The 21112-nt window shown below is 37.0% G+C and overlaps 1 protein-coding gene across 3 annotated transcripts in view; it reads left to right on the forward strand.

The window, feature by feature from the left end:
* vps13a (vacuolar protein sorting 13 homolog A) overlaps positions 1-21013 on the forward strand; it is a 58823-nt gene extending 37810 nt beyond the window's left edge. The window contains exons 52-76 of one of the 3 annotated variants that reach the window (XM_036143772.1): positions 610-756; positions 993-1124; positions 1202-1335; positions 2891-2959; positions 5376-5508; positions 6627-6687; positions 6790-6961; positions 7036-7189; positions 7398-7544; positions 8276-8357; positions 8451-8520; positions 8971-9085; positions 10191-10304; positions 10886-11031; positions 11128-11209; positions 11549-11662; positions 12282-12357; positions 12742-12905; positions 13036-13081; positions 13192-13315; positions 14472-14586; positions 16630-16715; positions 19548-19671; positions 19764-19838; positions 19939-21013. In XM_036143772.1, coding sequence (XP_035999665.1) covers positions 610-756; positions 993-1124; positions 1202-1335; positions 2891-2959; positions 5376-5508; positions 6627-6687; positions 6790-6961; positions 7036-7189; positions 7398-7544; positions 8276-8357; positions 8451-8520; positions 8971-9085; positions 10191-10304; positions 10886-11031; positions 11128-11209; positions 11549-11662; positions 12282-12357; positions 12742-12905; positions 13036-13081; positions 13192-13315; positions 14472-14586; positions 16630-16715; positions 19548-19671; positions 19764-19838; positions 19939-19989 — 2733 coding nt within the window. In that variant the 3' untranslated portion in view covers positions 19990-21013. Of the gene's footprint in view, positions 1-609; positions 757-992; positions 1125-1201; positions 1336-2890; positions 2960-5375; positions 5509-6626; positions 6688-6789; positions 6962-7035; positions 7190-7397; positions 7545-8275; positions 8358-8450; positions 8521-8970; positions 9086-10190; positions 10305-10885; positions 11032-11127; positions 11210-11548; positions 11663-12281; positions 12358-12741; positions 12906-13035; positions 13082-13191; positions 13316-14471; positions 14587-15994; positions 16382-16629; positions 16716-19547; positions 19672-19763; positions 19839-19938 lie in introns of those variants that run through there. The other 2 variants (XM_036143774.1, XM_036143775.1) reach the window with 2 other exon arrangements.
* Positions 21014-21112: the final 99 nt, after the last annotated feature.

Below are 21112 nucleotides of genomic sequence, written 5' to 3' on the forward strand. Positions count from 1 at the left end.
CCTTCAAACACTGAAGTTGCTGGCTGGATGTTGTTACAGTAGCCTGTAATAAAGTTTGTTGCATATTTGAACATATTTAGCAAACCTTAGCAACATTGATTACTTAATTTGCAATAATGGCAATGACACAACATTTTCATTTCATTATATCTATAATCTGCTGGCCACCTGTCAAGTCAGCATTCTTCCCCATCATGGCAATGCGATTCAGTTCAATACTGTAACATCTAACATCCGTTTATTTATACTTTAACGGTCTTTTGTAATTTTGTAATTTCCTGAGGTCCTGTATGTTGGGTTTTCATCAGCTGGAAGCCAAATTAATCATAATAATCAATCAATCAAAATGTATTTATATAGCACTTTACAACAACCAGCAGGTGTCCAAAGTGCTTAACAAAATGAATAAAATCTGTAATTAGCAGAAATAAAGGCTTGAGATCTATCCCTGTGTCGAATGAGTCTACAAGTTCATTCTTTGAACTAATATACTCCAAGATGATATTCTAATGTACTGAAATGCATCTCTATGTTATGTTTTGTTGTTAAAGAAATTCACATCACCGTTATCATATGCTGTATATTTGTTTGCTGTCCGTCTGCTCCCAGGTTGGTGTGACGATTTACGCGAGCAGCTTCAGTCTCACGCGCATCGTGACCTTTGTGCCGTTTTACATGCTGGTCAACAGAACCAAGCGGCAGGTCTTCATATGTGAGGACGGCCAAGAGAACTGGACTCAAGCAGACCCAGAACAGGTAAGAGAAAACTAGATACTTACATTATAATTCCTTTTTCACTTGTGCCTATGTTTTGTTTTGGGTTTTTTTAAGCAGCATTATTTATGCGACCATTAAAATTCTTTATAGCCGCTTTGTGGTTTTTGTCACATTATAGAAATGTTCTTTTTTTTATTTAAAAGTGAGTTTTGTACTTCTACCTCAATTCATTCTTAGTAAAATACTTTGTTTTGTTATTTTTTGCTCGTATTTAGTCAGCTCTTCCTTTCTGGCCTGAAAATGACACCAAGCGTCTAAAGATCAAATTAGAAGGATGTCTAGCTCCTCCTCAGACCATTGATTTCACCCGACCACAGAACTGCCTGTTGCTTCGTCTGGACAACGCCGTAAGTAAACGCTGTTACTCGAGCACCAAAGGGAAGCATCTGCTTTATTTCTTTTCTCACTTTCCTTTTTATTTCAGGTGGGCGGGATCGTTGTTGATGTGAACCTGTCGGAGCACTCGACCATCATCCAATTGTCTGAGTACCACGACGGGGCAGCCCCTTTCCTCCTCATCAACCACACCAACGATCAAACTCTTCAGTTCAGACAGAGGTAAGAAAACAAAAGGAGAATTTAAACTGGGAAAAATGATTTTAAAATATGCGGTTTTATGTAGATAATAAATGTTTTTTGTGATTAGATGACTGCATACAATTAGCCAGTGATAAAATTAGGGGCTGCCATGACAGTGACTATAATAATTCATCAGCATGCCATGTTTATGGATTTATCTTTATTTTCTAACAAAATTGCCTGTAAGAAGACTAAAGTGAAGCCTGGAAATATTTAAGTTTTCATCTGCCACTCTGATATCTCGGGGGAAAAAAATATGGGGTGCAATGCATGTATGCAAAATAAGTATTAGCTTAGTTTTGATGGCATTGGGAATTAAAGGGAATTACTGCATATTAATAATAATAACTTAGATTATACAGCGCTTTCAAAGTGCTGAACAGTAAGTGATAAAAAAATAGTAACACAAGAAATAAAATAAAACTATTCAAAAACAGATGAAAACACTAACATTAAAACAATATAGTTTAGGCATTGAATTAGAACACATAAGATAAGGTGAGCAAGTGGGTGTTTAGCTTGGCTTTAAAAACCTCCACAGAACATGGCTGCCCAATGTCTAGAGGGAGATTCGAAAGGAAAGAGCACGCTCCCTACAGTTCTCCTTTTTAAAGTTTAACTTTGAAAAGACCTGAGCCCTGAGATGAAGAGCAGGGGGTGGAACATGTGCAAAAGGTTGGATAAATAAGAGCGCGCCAGACCCTTTAGTGCCTGGTAGGTGAGCAGCAACATCTTAAAATCAGCTCGAAACTGACAAGGCAACCAGTGAAGGGATGTCAGCACTGGAGCGATGTATTCATATTTCCCAGTTTTGGTCAGGATGCGAGCAGTCGGGTTTTGAACCATCTGCGTGATCGAATAATGTTCTGTATTTGTATCTTTTAAATCTCACACACAAAACATTTATAATATAGGTGCAGTACTTATTATTCTGGGTATTCTTGCAGGGATAAGCACATTCTGACAAGTGGAGGGCCTGGTGAGAACATCAGATATTTTTTACTGATTAATGACTAAAATTCTTTGTTATAATTTCTTTCCTTTCAGGTCAAAGTCCCACAGCTCAATGATAATTTCTTCATGTGTAGCATTTTACTTTTTCGTTATACATGTTCTGCGTTTATAGTAGAACCTTTTTTTTTTTTTTTTTTTTTTTTTTTTTGCAGCACCAATAAACAGTAGAAATGCACCTATTGGGTTTTTTGTGACCAGTACAGTTTCATTTCAGGTCTGATCTGCTGATGCCAGTTTTTAATGGACGGCGGTTTTGTTTCTTCGTGAGAAGTTTTATGAAAATCCAAAATGATTATTACTTATGCTTCACAGCGTCTGTCCCTATGTGATTGTTGTTAAACGGTCGTCAACGTATCAAAGTACATGCTGTTGGTTAACACGGTGGGAGCTCTTAGTTTTGATGCGCTAACTAAATGGGAAAAGTTAGATTTTTTTTTTTATGTTGTTTAATTGATTGTAAATAATGTTCATTGGCATTGATTGTATTGTGCATTGTTCTTTTCTTGTATGGCTCATGCAGCACCTGGCAGGACAGCATGTGGGTGGCTCACGAGTTGCTCGACCTTTCCTTCTCAGTGGAGGAGGACAGGTAGAAAAATATAAAATGTGAAAACTTTTGTTTTGACACACTCTAAACTCAGGTTAAAGATTCATGAAGAATTGGAGCAGAGTAAGAAGGCACACTATAAAAACATAGTAAGAGAGACCCATGAAGGTTATTTTTTTTTTAGATCTAGCTCTATGGTCTGGTTGGAAAAAGAAACATGCTAAGTGCTGTGTATTGACATGGAAAATGTTAGAATATATCTCTAATTAGGCTAATATGTGGGTCAAAAGTTGCGTTATCTGGGCTTTAAGTATGTTTAGTTCATATAAAGACGGGCACAGTTAGCTATCTGCGCGCAGTGGAGGATAATTTCTGTTGACACTGTGCCTGTTTTTAATGTATTTCCAATTATGGGAATGTTTTTACCAGCAGGGCTGCTTTCTTCAGTAGATCAACAGACCCCCAAACACAATTACCATAATATCATGTCTAAAAATGTTGCTTTAATATATGAATAGCTGTAGTTATGTCTTTCAGAGCCTTAGTTATTTAAATTTCATCTACTTAGAAGTCCTATCAAAGGAAGAAAGTGAGAATGGCTCTGTGAATTCAACTGTAATGTGTAAGCTGATCTAATAAAAACATCTAATTATTATTTTATTAAGTAATTAGAATTAGAGCAAAAATATATTTGTAAAAAAGTTAAATGTAATTTTAATTGTTCATTAGGTTTCTAGTGTACAAATATTAGTCAATTACAAGTTTATCTCAGTAAATCAGAATATAATCAAACATGCAATTTAATTTAAACACTTTTATGTCACTTTTATGGCTATAATTAATGGAAACCCCAGAAATTGTAATAAGATGAAAATTATTTTCAAGCAGAAATATTGTGGTAAGCCATGAAGAGACAAAAGATTTTTTTTTTTTTTACTTTTTTACAACATTGTCTTGACTGGTCCATGAGATAATGAGGGTCAAACACAAAAGCAGCTTTATTAACATGCACCACAGCTCCCCTAATCAGCCTTTCTCTCATATGTTTCCCGGTTAAGACAAATTCACATATAGAAGTTAATTAGGGTGGAAATTTGAATGGGTCTCTAGTCAAAGAAATGATTCAATCTAAGCAGATCCAAGTATTATTATTTTTTTTTGATGAAGTGATGAGAGCAAAACCTAACTCCTAGCGAAGCAAAAAGTTATGAATCATTGCAGTGTTAGAGGTTCATTGACCTTGGTTCTAAATGTGTGGCTGTAGAGTGCAGGTAGTAATGAGATGACAGTGTGGCCTGCTCCCACATCCAAAGTGATTTCACATCTTTGCAAATTTGTGATTACACTTTTAATATTTCAGTTCTTCATAGCCGATGGAGCTGGGCAATATGGACCAAATATCTCAATATTTTAATGCCAATATACAAAATTTATCTCAATATGTCTTTCTTTTCATAAAGCAATTATTAAAAAGCATCTCTGAATCAAGGCTTTTCCCCAAATGTCTCACTGGTACATTTTTAACAAACAGCTGTAGATAAATATGAGAAAATTACCTACTGGAAGACTTAAAGCATAATTATAATGCAACATAGGCGGTCTCGATGTAAACAACATAGTCTCATATTTTAGAATAATCTCGATAGTTTTAAAATCCTGATATATTGCCTTTTCAATGATTTTCAAACTATTGCCTTTGGTCTGATGGATTTGTTGCTAATCTGAAACATTTTGGAAAGGGAGCAGGCGACACACCTAAAGGCCGTTAATGTTGTTTTCATTTATTCTGTTACCTTGTAGCAATGGCTTCCCTGATATTCCATCGGCTTGATGGGACTCTGCCTTGGGAATTACTCTCTCCTTTACTCTGAGTGCTTCTCTCCCCTTTATCAGCATTTCTGTACTTTTATTTCCATTTCTAGATAGTGGACTTCCCATTTCTTTCTTGCTTTGGGTACATTTTGCTAAAGATTCATACTTATTCAAACTAATATTACATACAGTCATAGAAGTTCACTTTCTTGAAGTTCTGGGGGTTTCCAAACTTTGTACTTATGTAGGGATTCGGTGCTTTCAATTTGTTTTTACAAACTTTTACATTTTGATCTTTTAATAAAATATTAACTGAAGATGTAATTAAATCGTTTTAGAGCATGGTGAAGACTAGACCAAAGCCCCATAGAACGTTTAGAGAGTGTACTTTCTTTTTGCAATGACCGTACGTAAAACTGTCCAGGAAAGACTGTTTGAGCTTTTTGGTGTATAGACTGTGTATTCTGTGTTTTGTGTCGTTGTTTTTTCACATTTTTTCTCTTCGTTGATGGTTGCATGTGCTCTGTAGTATTGCGCTCTGATTTGCTTTTATCCTGCCTTCTCACTTTAAACGAGAGCTCATTTTATTGTCCATTCTAACGCTGTTGTGGCGCTGTCTGTCTCTGGATGCGTTCTGTGCATTCAGCTCTCAGAAGATGGTGGAGTGGGAAGAGCTGGAGGCTGGAAAAGCCGTGTACTACACCTGGACCGAGCCCACCGGGTCGAGAGAGCTTTGCTGGAAATGTGGCGGGCACGAAGGAAAATTAAAGATTGAGAAGGTACTGTGCTTGAGTTTGAATGCAACTTTTGTACCTAAGAAATAATGGGTTATATTTAATTTTATTCTGTAAGTGCTATCTAGTATTATATGTTTAGTTTGCATTTATCTCAGGTAATTTAGATAAATATGGCTTACACCTATTAGAAACCCAGGATTCAGTTTCTCAGAAGAAATTGAATATTACATAGACCAATAAAATGAGAAATGTTTGCCAAATGAAAAGCATTTCCATGTACTGCACTCAGTACTGGGTTGAAGTTTCCTTTTGCTTGAATTACTGCATCTGCAGCAGGTGATGGAGGCGATCAGCCTGTGGCTCCGCTGAGGTGTGAAGGAAGCCCGGGTCGCTCTAATATCGGCCTTCAGTTTTTCTGCGTTATTGGGTCTGGTTTGTCTCGTCTTCCTCCTGGTGACACCCAATAGATTATGTCTGGGGTGTAAGAAATAAGAGATTATATTTAGGTCAGGCTAATTGCTGGCCAGTCAAGCAGCGATATCAGGGTCGTTTCTACTGGAAACTGAAATCGGCATCTCCATAAAGCTTTACAATCGAGGAAAGCATGAAGTGCTGTAAAGTTTCTTGGTGACTTTGGACTTTATGGAGCTCAGTGGACCATCGGCAGCAGATGACGGGGCTCCTCACCCACCGTGGAAACGTCATAGTGGATCTCTAGCAACTCTGATTCTGTGCCTTTCTTCCCCCACACTCTGGGGCTTTTATTTCTAAATGGATTTCAATTTTGGGGGGGGGGGGGGTCTATTTTGTGTTTTCATCTGCTGTAAGCAATTACATCAAAATTTACATAAATAAAAAAAAGGTTTCATTCTGTGGGTATTGAGTTTCCCGTTTAAAACAGAAATGATTAACTTTTCACTGAAGTTCTAATTTAAAGCAACCGCTGTGCTGCTTTATTGACAGATTTAGAAATGAAATGAAATAAATGAAATGATTTCAGGAAAAGATGTGGTTCACCAAACTAATGGAGATCCAGATTTTCTTCTTCAACCAGTTTAAGTAGAATAATAATCTGTTTTGCCATTGTTGTACATTAGTTATAAGTTAAATAGATTTCATGATTTTGGTGATTAACTGCATTATTTCTGCTGTTTCATCAGGAGCTGCTTGGTGAGCAAAAAGACAAAGACTCAAAACTTTACGTTATTCCCTTTTATGAAGGTAAGGGTACCGGGTCCTAAAATCCCCACTTCTACTGGATCCTGACGTTTTACACTTAATTTAGATTTCCAGTTAATAATCTGCTTTATTTCTAATGGAAAGGTCTCCAGCGTGTTGTGCTGTTCACTGAGGATAAGCGGGTCTTCAAGCTGCTTATGGATAATGAAATGGTCCAACGCGCTGAACAGGAAATCGTCCTGTCGCTGCAGAATATGGGCATCTCTTTGGTCAACAACACCAACGGCCAAGAGATTTCATTCATTGGAATCACCAGGTGATGTCTCGATTCCTCTTTGTTTGACTCAGATCTACAGCAGAAATGTTGATAGAGTGAACGTCTCTGTTTAGCTCGGACGTGGTGTGGGAGATAAAGCCCAAGAAGAAAGGTCGGTGGAAGCCTCTGAGCACAGAAGAAGCTGAGATGTTGGAGAGCAGCTTCAAAGAATACCTTGATTCCTCGCCGGTAGACGACCAAATCACTGACTTGGATAACAGCTTTCAGGTTAGAGTGCAAACATGATCTAATCGTTTTTAGTAAAAGAATAAATCATATGGTCAAAATGGTATCAGAATGATATCCGTTAGACATCCAGTTGACCGCAAGCCTGTTATTTTCCACATGTAGTGAAAAAGTGGATGGACGAGGATATAAATGACTTTGAATGTGTAATTATTAAACTTAATGATGTTTTTGTTTATTTATCCTTTAGGTCTGTTTTACGCCTAATTGTACAGATATGCAAATGCTGCAGCCAGTAGCAGCTCCTCTGAGGCGCCACTATTTGCCCGGGGTGAAGATGGAGTACAGCATTTCACAGCGACAGAGATCCTACCGTGTCCAAATCCACCGCATACAGGTGAAATGAAGCATCTGCCGGTATCAAAAGTGTTTTTTTTTTTTTTTCAAAGCAGGCAGTTAGTTGCTGCTGAATTACTTTCCAAAATGCCTGTGCTGCCGTTCTAAACATCCAGCTCTTCCCACCTCTCATATTTCCTGCCAATACGTTCTAGTTTGCAATTAAAAAGTCAAGCCTTTGAAAGACCCCACTTTCAAAGGCTGATAACCAATTCCTAGTTTTCTTTTAGGTCTGATCTGACAATCCCAACCTTCTTTTAAAGCAGTTTGAAATACCCAGACCCGCTGATGTAACGTTTATGCATAAAGCTTCAGAAAAATGGCTGTAGGTGCTTTGATTAGAAGTAGTATCTGCTAAGGCACCTGGTCTATTATCTGATCAAAAAAACATGAGACAGTATGCTGGCTTACGTTTTGTTTTTTTGTTTTTGTTTTTCTAATTTGATGCATTGAATAAACAAAGTAAATTAGATTTTTAAGTCAGAGCCGATCAAACTAAAACTGGCTGAGATCTTATGGATCTATAGGGGAAAAAATGCTTGTTGATCATTACATCCCAGAAACTCGTTAATGAAAACCCCAAGTTTAATTATAAACTCTATATGGATCATTGCAAATAAAGCAACAGCTTCATCTTCTTCTAGTCTTCCAAAGGCTTGTTCCTACCGTCATTCCTATTTAGTGTTAGTTTCTATTCATTCATGCATTAGTTATAACTTGTTCTTATTACAGATCCAGAGTCAGCTGCAAGGCGCCATCTTCCCTTTCGTTTTTTACCCTGTTAAACTCCCAAAGTCAATCGCCAAGGACACAGGTCTGTTGTTGCACCATCTGAGTTCATTTGACATAATCTACTCACCGTACATAGTTTGGTCTTTCAACATCATTTCTTTCATTTGTCTTCCAGAACCTAAACCACTCATTGATCTCAGCATTATTACCAGAACTGCTGGACACTCTGACATCTCTCGCATCAAGTACGTTTGGTCTTTATTTGAATTTACAGAAATGTTGTTTATTTCCTGTTGAATTAAATTGTCTCATAAGTCTTGAAGTCTCCCTAAAGAAGAATAGATTTCTTGCATCCATTGCCAGAAGCAGATTGTGTGCTCTAAAGTCGTACTTTCTCCGAGGTTAAATTTTCCTTATGTGACATCAGTCAGTGTGTTTACCAGATTAGCTACGCTGTGGTGACACTTAGAAACACGTTGGCCTGTGATGTGCTGCTATACATCTGGTGTATTTAATACATGATTAAAAAAACATGAATGTTTATGAGTTTAATTACCTGGTTGCTTTTAGAGCTCCAGTCAGCAGCCAGTCTTCTGTCCCTCAGATTGATCTTCTCTACCGTCTAATTTTTTTACACAGTGGTAATTTTTTTCTCGTTCTTCTTGAATGCCATATAAGTTGTTGTTTGACTTCAGGTACTTCAAAGTTTTGATCCAGGAGATGGCTCTAAAGCTTGATCTGGGCTTTCTGTATGCCGTCCTGGACTTCGTTACATCCGAGAACGCCGGTGTCATGACTCCAGAGCAGGAGGTAAGTTACACTCTCCCTGATAATTACCAAATCCTGTCCTCTGATTAAAATGTGTCGTACATTTTGATGCGTTCTTTTAGCACATTAAGTGCTAGGCAAAAAAATAATAAAAATTAAAATGATTCACAGCAAGAAACAGATTTTTTTTTTTAGACTAAGATAACCTGAGTAAATAAAGAAGCAGTCATTGATCCCTAGTCACACCTTCTTCTCTCAGTGAGCCAGGCTAATACAAGCTAACTTCTCCATCATTAGCTTTCAATTAAGAAAGCTCTTCAGATGAAGAGTAAAACTTCTTCAACTACATAAACTGAAGTCTGTTTTTTTAACCTTTTTATGGAACTTGGAAAGGAGGACCATAATCAACAAATAGAGAAAACATGAAACCAAAAGAACCAAAAACATCTAAAACAGTGAAAGCCTCACTTGCCTCATGATTCATGTTCATTCAGAATTAACATAAAGACCCCCCCTTAGATTTGGCAAAAAAAAAAAAAAAAAACATTTGATGATCCCCAAAACTTTGAGTTAAACATTCTGTGGGCTGTGTAACTTTTTGTTAGATGTGTTTCCACTTATGTCTGACCTAAAACATTCACAGCTTTCTAGAAAAACTACAGCAGACCGGACGTAGAGGACAGCAAGTCAACTATAAGTGGATTAAAGAAAAGTTTTTGGAGTGGCCTAGTCAAAGTCCAGACTTAAATACAGTTGAGATTTTATGTGATGACCTTAAACTGGAAATTCATCCTCAAAATCCGTCCAATGCAGCTGAAATACAACAATTTTACAAAGAAGAGTGGCTCCACAGCAACGTAAACGACTGATTGCAAGTTGTCATTTACGTTTAGGGGACATTGTCTGCTTCACACAAAACGCGTTTGGTTTGGATTGTTTTCTCCCCTAATAAATAAAATAATTTATAAAAAATGCAGTCTGTATTTACAAAATGTATCTTTGGCCGATATTCCAGATAAATATGCTAAATCTAACATTTCAGTGTGGGGGGGTAAAAGCAAAAAACAAATAAATCTGTAAGAGAGTAAATACTTTTTAATTGCACGTTCACTTCATGATCGGGTGTGTTTGTGTTTTTGTCCTGCAGGTGGAGCAGTTTACTAAGGACATAGAGTATATAAAGACCGAGCTGAACCATGTCTCCTCCAACGATACGTCTCCCATCAGCCTCTTTGAGTACTTCCACATTTCCCCCATCAAGGTGGGTCATTTGGAAACATTCTTAGTTGTTAGGCTGTCTGAGCAAGTTTTACCCATCATAGCTGAGTTATGGGCAGAGTAAACGCAAGAGAACTGTAATACTTAGTTACAAGATAAAAGTGAATACCTGTGAATAAAAGAGAATATAGCAAAATGGCACATAATTATGGGAAAAGAGGTAAAACCCATGCTAATGTGGTCAAACCTTAAATATAATTTTTTTTCACACCAACAAGGTGCAACAACAGAAAGCCAGTGTTTTGAAAGTGCTCATTGTGCTTAAACATGAGATGCGTGACGAAAAAGGAGAAACACAGCAGCATTAAGTGAACTCAGCGGTATAAGACAATTCATCCCGGTGTGGCAAATCTAACAGGAAGTGATACAGTAAGCATTAGCATTGCTGCTATCCGTTTAGGCTGCTGACCCTAGATCACTCTGCTGTCTTTGTTGAACATATAATTTTATTTTAACAGGGACAGTACAACTAAGACATTGTTACCTGTGGGAAACTGATTCTATATAATATAAAATGAGCCTAATTAAAATGAACAGCACATCGTTTCTGTTTTTTCTTTGCAGTTGCATTTGAGTTTCTCTCTGAGCACAGGAGGAGAAGACGGCTTAAAGGAGAAGAGGGAAACCGAACTCATCCCTGTTCAGTCCCTCAACCTCCTGCTCAAGAGTATCGGGGCAACTCTCACCGACGTACAGGATCTGGTCTTCAAGTATGAAGGCTCACATATTTAAACTCACAACCCGCTGCTGTCTCTTAATTATTTCTTCTTCTCTCATTTGAAGAATTAATTTCTGGTTTCTTTCAGGCTGGCATTCTTCGAGTTAAACTTCCAGTTTTACACCACTCAGCAGCTACAGTCGGAGGTCGTCAGACATTACTCTAAGCAGGTAATGGACGAGATTTCACTTCGTTTTTAGGCAAATTTGATGCATTGCTCTAGAAATGGTTTCAAACATTTCTGTCTTTTTTCTTCCCCCACCTCACTTTCTTTTCTATGTGATATAAATAGGATCTAACCCTAAATAGACCAAGATTTATTTTGTATTTTTTTTCTTTGCATTTAAAATCCACCTGTTTAACATTATTATACAATGAAAATGGGTCAGAAATCACAAATGTAGATACTTAGGTTGGATTTTTTTCATCATAGATTTTCCTTTCACACAGCAAAAGTTCAAAAAGCATGTAAACTGGGCGCCTCATGTTTATATTTCTGTATATTTCAGGCTATTAAGCAGATGTATGTGCTTGTGCTGGGCCTGGATGTGCTTGGGAACCCGTTTGGGCTGATAAGAGGATTGTCAGAGGGCGTGGAAGCTTTCTTCTATGAGCCTTACCAGGTAGGAACATAAATGGTGCATGAAATAAATGCTGAATAACCGCTTAACGGACTAAAAAGTATTTATTAATTTTTTCTAAATCTGTACATTATGTGTTTTGAAAAGTCATAATTACGATATTGTCGCCTTAATGATACAGTTGACCCTTTGAATGCAAGCTTGATTTCAAACAGATTTCTATCTTTAACATTAGTTTTTGGAGTAGAGGTATTTGAATTTTAGCATAACCAATGCTTCATGTCGGTCTAAAAACATTCCTATATGTACTATATTGTAAAATATCAATAAACAATGAATATTTAAGGTAACTCAGCACACTTCTTGCAGCCCTGGCCCTATATTCGTCTTCCGTTTATTTTCTTGTGCGTCAGAAATGTCATAAAAATGTGCAGTATTATTATTATTATTATTATTATTATTATTATTATTATTATTATTATTATTATACAGATGTATGACTGCATGAGGCAGCGGCTTTATTTGGGTGAGGCTGTGCAGAGATTTGTACTTTGTCTCCACTTTAATGGCTCTGGAAGTGAAATCTATGCAGCGACTGTTGCCAACACAGAAAAAGGAGGAAAATATTCCAGTTAAATCTCCTGCATTGCTGGTTTTTCAGGGAGCCATCCAGGGTCCTGAAGAGTTTGTGGAAGGAATGACCATCGGCGTGAAGGCTCTGTTTGGAGGAGCCGTTGGTAAGGATTAAACTCTGTTTGAACTAAGTGTAAGAGGCAATGTTCACTCTGAATGATCCAGGCTGTTCCTAAGGTTCAACCCGCTGATAATTTGTCAAGTTGTGTCCAAACTGAAGTCGTTTTAATGTGGGATTATTAAAATATCACACATGCTTGGTTGTACTGTTGAAGTGATCAAATAAACCAATAATTTGATCTAAATGGACTGAATTTAACTTCATCAACATGTCAAATGTTTCTAAAGTTGCAAACCAGTGTTTTCATCCCGGTTAGAAATAATAGTTTTAACTTGACCGGTTTATGACAAACTGTGGAGTTTGAAACAAGAGGTCCGCTTTTAAAATAAATAAAACTTTACTGTATTTTTTTTTTTCTTTCGTACAGGCGGTATTGCAGGCGCAGCCTCCAGGATAACGGGGGCCATGGCGAAGGGCGTCGCTGCCATAACCATGGATGAGGAATACCAGCAGAAGAGACGAGAAACCATGAACAGACAACCTACAGGCCTGAAAGACGGGCTGGCCAGGGGTGGAAAAGGACTGGTTTCTGTGGGTACACTTTATGTTTTCTTGAATTTTGAATTTATGAATAATATTGTTTCTTACCTTTTTATAAATGTTGCAATTTGGCCAAAAATAGAAATGTTCAATTGATAATTTCTTTTCTTTTTTTCTTTAGGGATTTGTCAGTGGGATCACAGGGATTGTAACCAAACCTATTAAAGGTGTGTTGAAACCTACTTCTTACAAACAGAAAAAGACATAAACTGTTTCTTAATGGATAACCGGCTGAAAATGTTGAATATTTCTGCAAACACTGTCCGTTATTGTGCAGGGGCCCAGAAGGAGGGAGCGGCGGGTTTCTTTAAAGGTTTCGGCAAAGGTCTGGTGGGTGCCATAGCTCGGCCGACGGGAGGCATTATCGACATGGCCAGCAGTACTTTTCAGGGAATTAAAAGGTATGAAGACTCCCTTTTCTGCTTTTTATTCCCATCCTTTCCATTTCACACTGATAGGGTGAATTAATTAGATTAATTGTCTTGTTGAACCTGCTTTTACACACACTGCACCTCCAATCTAATACAGCACTGGTAATAAAAAAAAAAAAATCCTGCATTTGAGTAATTCAGTTGATTTTAATATTTCTCATTTTTATTCTATTCATATTCTTGCAGAGATTTTGGGCATTTTAATTGGTAATAAATTACTTCCTGTTTGCTTCTGGTGTTAAACGCCATGAGGTCCATTTCTTTTTAGCTCTTTAAAATAGAAAAGACAAGAGAACGCACAATTTAAGCAAAGCAGATGAGTTCAAATCTTTGTAGGTTAGAAAATGTCTAGAAGGAAAAGAAAAAAGTTTTCCCCTGAACATGTTCATTAACCTGGCTCTGCCAGATAGATTTGCTCCGCATATCCATCTGGAAACCTTCCGTTGAAGTAATTTTGGGAAGGGGCGAAAATACTGGTTAGCTGATTGGCCTGTGTTGGTGATAGACGGGCCAAATAAACCAATCAGATTCGTCGTCGCTTACGAGCGACGACGAAAACACAACCACAAGCCAAGCTACTCTTGCTGCTGCAGGTAAAGGCTCGTTAGCTCAGCAAAGAAATACTCTGTAATTCCGATAAAACTTGCTCGATAGCCACGCTAACGCTAGTTTCATCGGCTGAAGCCGCCATGTTCTTTAGACTGAACTGTCGATCTTCTCGTTGCGTCACACCTCAACTCACCTCAAAGCCAACGCTGATTGGACGTTCGTTTGGTGAACGGCTCCAAATTTTCTTCAACGGAGAGTAGCCAGACTGATCTGCGAGTGAAACCTTGAAAGCTCGCGAGATCAGGATGGTCTCACGAGGCTACATGTTCATAGCTACAGCCAGAGCAATAATTAAAAAGGTTTGAGTGACTTTAAGAGTGACGAACAAGGCCTTAGCAGGACCCGACACTGTCTAGTCATTATGCATAGTGACTAGACTCATCAATGAGTGTCAAACCATTACGATTGGTTTTAAGGCTTTTGGACTCATCCTTACCAGCGGTGTAAATAATTGTTGAAAGTACTACAGTAAGTAATCAAGTAACACATTTCTATCTCCCCCCTGTCCCGCTTACAGGGCAGCAGAGACCTCACAAGATGTCATCTCTCTGCGTCCTCCTCGCTTCATACACGAGGACGGCGTCATCCGACCATATAAGGAGAGAGAGGGTATCGGGAGTCAGATGCTCCAGGTAACAATTCGCTGCACATTGTAAAGAGGTGACATCTTTATTTTGTTTCTTCAAGTAGGGATGAAACAAACATTGTTAGTCGATAAAGAGCCTCAATCTCATACCTGCCTTTCTACAGACACATTTCAAAAGTATAATGAAGTTATTAAAATCAATGCCATACCTATGATTATCCTCTGTTTTAGTGCTGCTGAGTCCTTTGTGCACAAAGCAGACCAAGATTGCATTCCTTGTATCATTTATCGTCAAGCATAAGAAATTTATCGCTTGATTCCATCTTTCTTGCATTATTACAAGAAATGACAACGACAAGCTCCCATCTTTTTAGCATCTTCTCAATTGCTTGCTTTTAGGCTCTGCAGTGAAAACTGCTGGACCGGCTGCACCAACAGCAGATATGCTAGCTACACTAGTTAGCACGTTTCATCGTGATGTTTTATGGCGCCTTTTCGTAAAGGCTGGAGATTCAGGCCACAGCAGGAAGCTGAAGTTGAGGGCAGTCTCCTATTTGGATATAAACAGTTCACACACGCTGTGACCTGATAGCTGGGATTAGCTCAGGATATCCATACATTTAGGAAATTTACCACAAATTTATAGGTTAACAGACCTCAGGAGAAAAACAGTTATCTAAAACAAAATGAAACAATGACGCTGCTTAATGTTCATCAACGCTACTAAAATCTAGCCGTTGACTTGAAAGATGTGTTCAGTTTCACCAAAGAGATACAATTACCAAGTGATATATATTCATGAGTTCCTAAATCTGATTGTTTAAATACCTCCTGGTTGCTGTGAATGCTGCCACTCATAGTTTAAATCATTTTCACCGTCACCCATCCTTTCAGTGATCCATCCTTTCCTTCGTAACGTCTCACTCCATCTGACTCAAACCAGATGCTGCAGCTTCACACGTCAGAGGACACATCTGAGCTTTTAGTGCTGGATTTTTAGGACGTCCTTATGTCATATTCAGCTTGAGATGAGGATTTTAGTGAAAATGAAGTGAATGCCACCTGCAGTCAATTGTTTATGGTTACTTTTGTCTGATGAAAGAGGCTTCAGATGCTTTGTCCTTTAATACAATAAACATTTTAGGAATGTGAACATAAAGAAACCGGTTTACTATTTACAAAGTGATTAAAGTGGCTTTGATCTTGGTGTGAGTGTTGGAGAACTTTAAGGTTGTGATTATGGTTCCATGAAATGATTCAGCTGTTTACAGGCATTTAAGGTTTAGAGTGTTATTTGTGAGTCATTTACAACTTTAATAGTTTTTTTTTCTTTTTTTTATATGGTTTTGTTTTATTGGGAACCTACTTCTAGATTGGATTGAACCTTTTCAAGAGTTTCTGTCTCCAGTCCTTTCTGTTCTGATCCTCCTTCCTCTCTCTTGTCATGTCCACAGAGGCGATTGGGTTACATTGAATGGAGTAAAACTAATTCAGAGGATGAGGATGATGAGTAAAACAGCTAAAATCGACCACTGAAGTGATGTAGACTAGTGCTGTGTTGTCTGTAGTCTGTGTTGGAGATTTGCAGATTATTATCTGTTGTTAAAACATTTAAAGAGGCTTTTTAGGAGCAGAAAATTGTATTTTTGTATTGTATTTTATTTTTTTACATGTTTGTTCTGTTTTTATCTTGTGTCTGTATCTTTAATTTAATTATCCAGTATCCCATTCTTGTCTTTGTTTTCCCCATTTTCTTCCTTAACTTTTGTTTGGGAAATCCTTCATGAACTGCAGTTTTAAGTCAGATTTTGTTGCTAATAAAAGATTGTTTTTAAATTCTAGCCTCCATTGTCTGTTTCATCCCATCTATTCCCTCCACCCCATCATTCCTTTTTTATTTGTTTCACTAAGTTTTCTTCATATTTCCATTCACTCACTTTGCTGCGGACTATGTCAACTCATTCCTACAGTTAGTTCATCAGATTTGATGTTTAAATCACTTTGCAGGCCTACAAATAAAATTTTATTCTTTTATCTTTGAGGCTTTTTTAACATATTTTGTCTTTTTAATATATTTTTTTTCTTACAGAATATTGAGAACGGACGTTTTGCCAAGTACAGATACTTTGCTCATGCCCAGGTGAACGAATCAGATTTCTTCATGATCACCAAAAGGTAGGTAGCTCTGACACCTTATCAAATAAATTATTTTTTTTATTTTGCTCAAAGGACATAATTTGATATTCATTTGATTGTATTTCCTAGTTTCACCACTAGATGTCCCTACAGCCTGGAGTTGTCATGATACTAGAATTTTAAACATAATTTCGATACCCAGGAATATATTTGATACTGAATAGCATTTTCGATACCACAGGGGGAAAAATGGCAAATAATTAAAGGCATAAAAAAAATTTATCAGCATAAAAAAACTGACCTTTTTCAATCTCAACATAGAACATGCTTCCTCAATAGAATCACAGATGCTCGTTTGTGCAGATAAATGCTAAATAAATAACACAGATATAACACATTCCTGGTAGCATGGTAGCCACAGCTAATCTCACAACATTTATGCAGACCAACGGTCGCTCTAACATCAGTAATTCGTTTAATGTATTAAATTATGAACGGGAACTTTAACTATCCTGTCAGAATTCATCATGAAGGCCAGGCTGACGGTCCTTGACATTTTTATGACCAAGTTCGTTGTGCTCATTGACGTTGTTCCCACCAGCTTAAAGCACTGTTTGTCAAGATCTTTGGCTTTCTCTTCTTCGTTTGCCTAATATGCAAAAATATTTACTATTGATACCATGCCAAATTAATATTGTATCCAGATCCAGCATTTGAGTATCAATACTTTTCAGAGTATCAATACTTTTGTCAAACCTACTATAGCCTCTGTGCAGTTTCATGACGTATGGATTGCTGTACGTTTATAGGTTTTTGTTCTCGGATTCAGTTTAAGTTTTAAAGTTAATAACTCTAATGTGCAACTGTAAAACATGTATTTAAGCACAATCAAAAAGGAAATTTATGTTTGATTATTTCATTGTTGTGACAGTGTTACTATTACTGCAAAAAAAAACAACAACCTTATGCCGTTGTGGACAGCCTGGTTATTTCCCTTTCAATGGAACCACACTTGTAAGCGTAATGCATTTGTGGGTTGAGCAGCAGAGTTGACTACAGCGTGTGGGTGGTAATCAAGAAGTTGCTAAATCCTCTATGCCAGTGCCTATCAGCTTATAAGGCTATCAACTCTTTTTTTCGCATTGCTAGTTAGATTGGATGATTGGAGGCTGGAGAAACAGAAACTTGTTTTTGACTTTGCCTGTTTGGGCCTTCTTTTCCAAAATCTCCCTCTTTAATTGGTGTTAAATATTATAATTAGGGTGTCTGCACTCCTTTGCATTAACCATGAGTAAGTATGAAGCGCTAAATAAGTCTGCCAAGCACCGCTATTCAGAGGCATTCAAAGTTACGCTTGTGGCAGACGGTGCTCGAAACATGACAGCAGCGGCAAGACTCCTTCCATATGAACGTCTGCCTTGCACTGCGCTCGTTTTACAGTGACCAATCACTTTTTCACTAGGTGACTGGATTTAAGTAGATGTTGAAAACTTGTTGGTCACATCAACCACAGCCCATCTAATGTTGCTTTTATTGGGGTTGTTTTTATTTAATTGAGATAAAAAAAAAATAACAGGTTATTTAATTTTTATTATTCAATTAACAGCCCTAATTATAATATCTAAATGTTTTTCCTTTTATGAGTATCTTTATTCAAATTATAGATTCACCCTCAAGTTCTGACCTGCCAACACCAATTTGGTTTTCTTTTCAAGTACTATAATTGACCACATTTAATATTTTTTGTTATTTTTTATTGTTTTGAGCTAATATTTTAAAACCCATAATTAGCAACTTGTACAGTTATCTCAATTAACATAGCATTTGTACAATGTTAATGATTAGTGTGGGTAGTTTTTTCAGTATTGGATTAGACAAGAAAAAAATCTCCTTTACTGTCCCGCAATAGGGAAATTCGGGAGTGACAGTGGCAAATACAAAGACATTTACACACAATTATTAACAATGAAAAGTGGAAGAAAAAAGTAACATACTAGTCTGATCAAAATTCTCTAAAGAAATGCCAGGAATAGGAGATACAAAGTAAATAGAGTAAATATTACACAGTGGAAAATATTCACCAGTGGAAAAGACTCCAGCCTATTTATATAACACACAATAATACGATATGCAGTGCATGATAGTGCAGCAGTCTCCCGAAGTAGCTAAGGTGTGTGTGAACTGCGTTTGAACTGTATTAGCATTTAGCATATTGTATTAACAATTAGCACAGTTAGCATTTTTACTGTTTACCAATTATAGCATATCATATTTATACGCTATTAGTGATGAGTGCAGTTTACATTTAAACACCATTAGGTTTTAAAGCAGTTAGCATTTTTATAACATTAGCAATGAGCAACTGTAGCGTTTGTGGTTAGCACAATTAGCATTTATACATTATTAGCGTTTAGCACAGTTTGCATTGTATAGTTTTAGCGATTAGGGCAGTTAGCGTTTGTACAGTTTTGGTGATTAAAGCTGTATGCGTCTGTAAAGTATTAATGAATAGAAAAGTTAGCAGCAATACAGTATTAACGATTATAGCAGTTATTATTTGCACAATATTAGCGGTTTGTGCAGGAAAACATCTGAAACGAATTAGGTATTAACCCTGCATTTGTACTGTATTAGTATCAGCACAGTTGGTGTTTGTATGCAGTGATTAGTAAAGTTAATATTTGTAAAGTAGTATCTATTGGAGCAGTTGGCATTTGTAAACTATTAGCAATTAGTGCATTTAGCATTTGTGAAGTATTAGAGATTAGCACAGTAAACATTTCTACAGCAATGCCCAGATGACTGCGCGTTTTAAACTCCTTATTGATACGACGCTGATTCTAAACTAGTTTTGTTGGGTCCCTCTTGCAGAGGAATATTTTTTGTGACTAAAGGCACCTTTGGCCAGCTGACCTGCGAGTGGCAGTATCTTTTTGAAGAATTCACAAAGGACCCAAAAATTGTAGGTGGACGTCGACTTCGGATTGAGGCCAAGGTACAAACGCTAGCACAAACGTTATTTTTTTTAATTTTGTTGAAATTTCACTGCAGGCTCAAATTAAACTAATTTGAACTATAAACCTGCAGGAAAGGGTGAAATCAGTCTTCCACGCCAAAGAGTTTGGGAAGATCATAAACTTCAAAACACCAGATGTTGCCGAGGTAAGCTGAGAACCGGCCAGTTATGTTTAGGATGAAGTTATATTGAATGAATGGATTAATTTATGGACTAATTTATTCTAACTGCTGTGTTCTTTTTCAGTGGGTTCTTACCAAATTGCAGGAGGCCAGAGATCGTTTACCTAAATTCTAATAAAGACAACTAAGATGTGCTAAAAACACACACGGTCAGTGTGTCAGTGCCTTTGCTCTCTAATGCATGCCTGCTTTGTGTCCCTTAATGTGTAAGCAGCGCACAAATAATGTTTTTTTTTTTTTATTGACTGACTGCATGAAGTTAGGAGTGAAAGATTAGGTGAGAGTGAGATAAAACAAATATTCTTACATAAAAACGTGTAACTGGTGTGTTTCTGAATTACATGATTTCTTTACAGAATCTCAGAATGCATTGAACCAAACTTGTCATTACTCTAATTGCACTCATTGTTTTTGCACAAATGGTTTTATTGTTGATTTAAAGAACATTAATCCTAGAGTTTACCTACACATTTTGTAACATTCAGCTGATGAAACCGGGGTATTTTGAAACCTAATGCTTGTCTTTAGTTCTGTCTTTCACTGTCAGACGCATAAAGTCACTGATTTTATTCCACTTCATTATCAGCTATGTTTGTCTTTGTATAAAAAGGTAGAAATATCACTGCAACAGCTTGAAAGTATCCTGAATAACACTGAGGCCAAATTTCCAATTGCACATTTAAGGTTTAAAGCTGTTTAATATTTAACAGATTATATAAAAGGGAATCAACGTGTTACTGTAACATTATCATGGTTCGCCCTTTCTTTTACCTCGCCAAGTTTTCCTGTTTTTACATTTTTTTCAATACTAAGACTGTTTAGTTGGAGATTTACGGATGCATGCTATTTTTATACTGTACTCTAATCAGCTGTATGTTCATTTTATATAATCATTGTAACCATGCTCATCAGTCTGTGGGATGCAGATAATAATGTTACATGTATGTTTTTGTACCACACACATGCGATGCAAACTTTATGAAAGAGAAATATATGCAGAGAGAGGTTTATTTAAAATTAAAGGAATTCTAATTATTATTGGCTGCTGTTTTGTCCGAGGTACAGGTTTCCTGTTTGTGTCGATGAATATTAAGAATAAACATTTCTGATGCCATTCTTACTTTTTTTTTTTTTTATTTCTCTCTCTCTTTCCAGAGGGTTGGCAGATTGTTTACAGATGTTTTTTTTGTTTTTTTGTTTTTTTTATGTTTCCAAAGAAAAAATAAAATATATTCTTC

Source organism: Fundulus heteroclitus, chromosome 12, assembly GCF_011125445.2.
Source record: "Fundulus heteroclitus isolate FHET01 chromosome 12, MU-UCD_Fhet_4.1, whole genome shotgun sequence".
NCBI classification, from domain to species: domain Eukaryota; kingdom Metazoa; phylum Chordata; class Actinopteri; order Cyprinodontiformes; family Fundulidae; genus Fundulus; species Fundulus heteroclitus.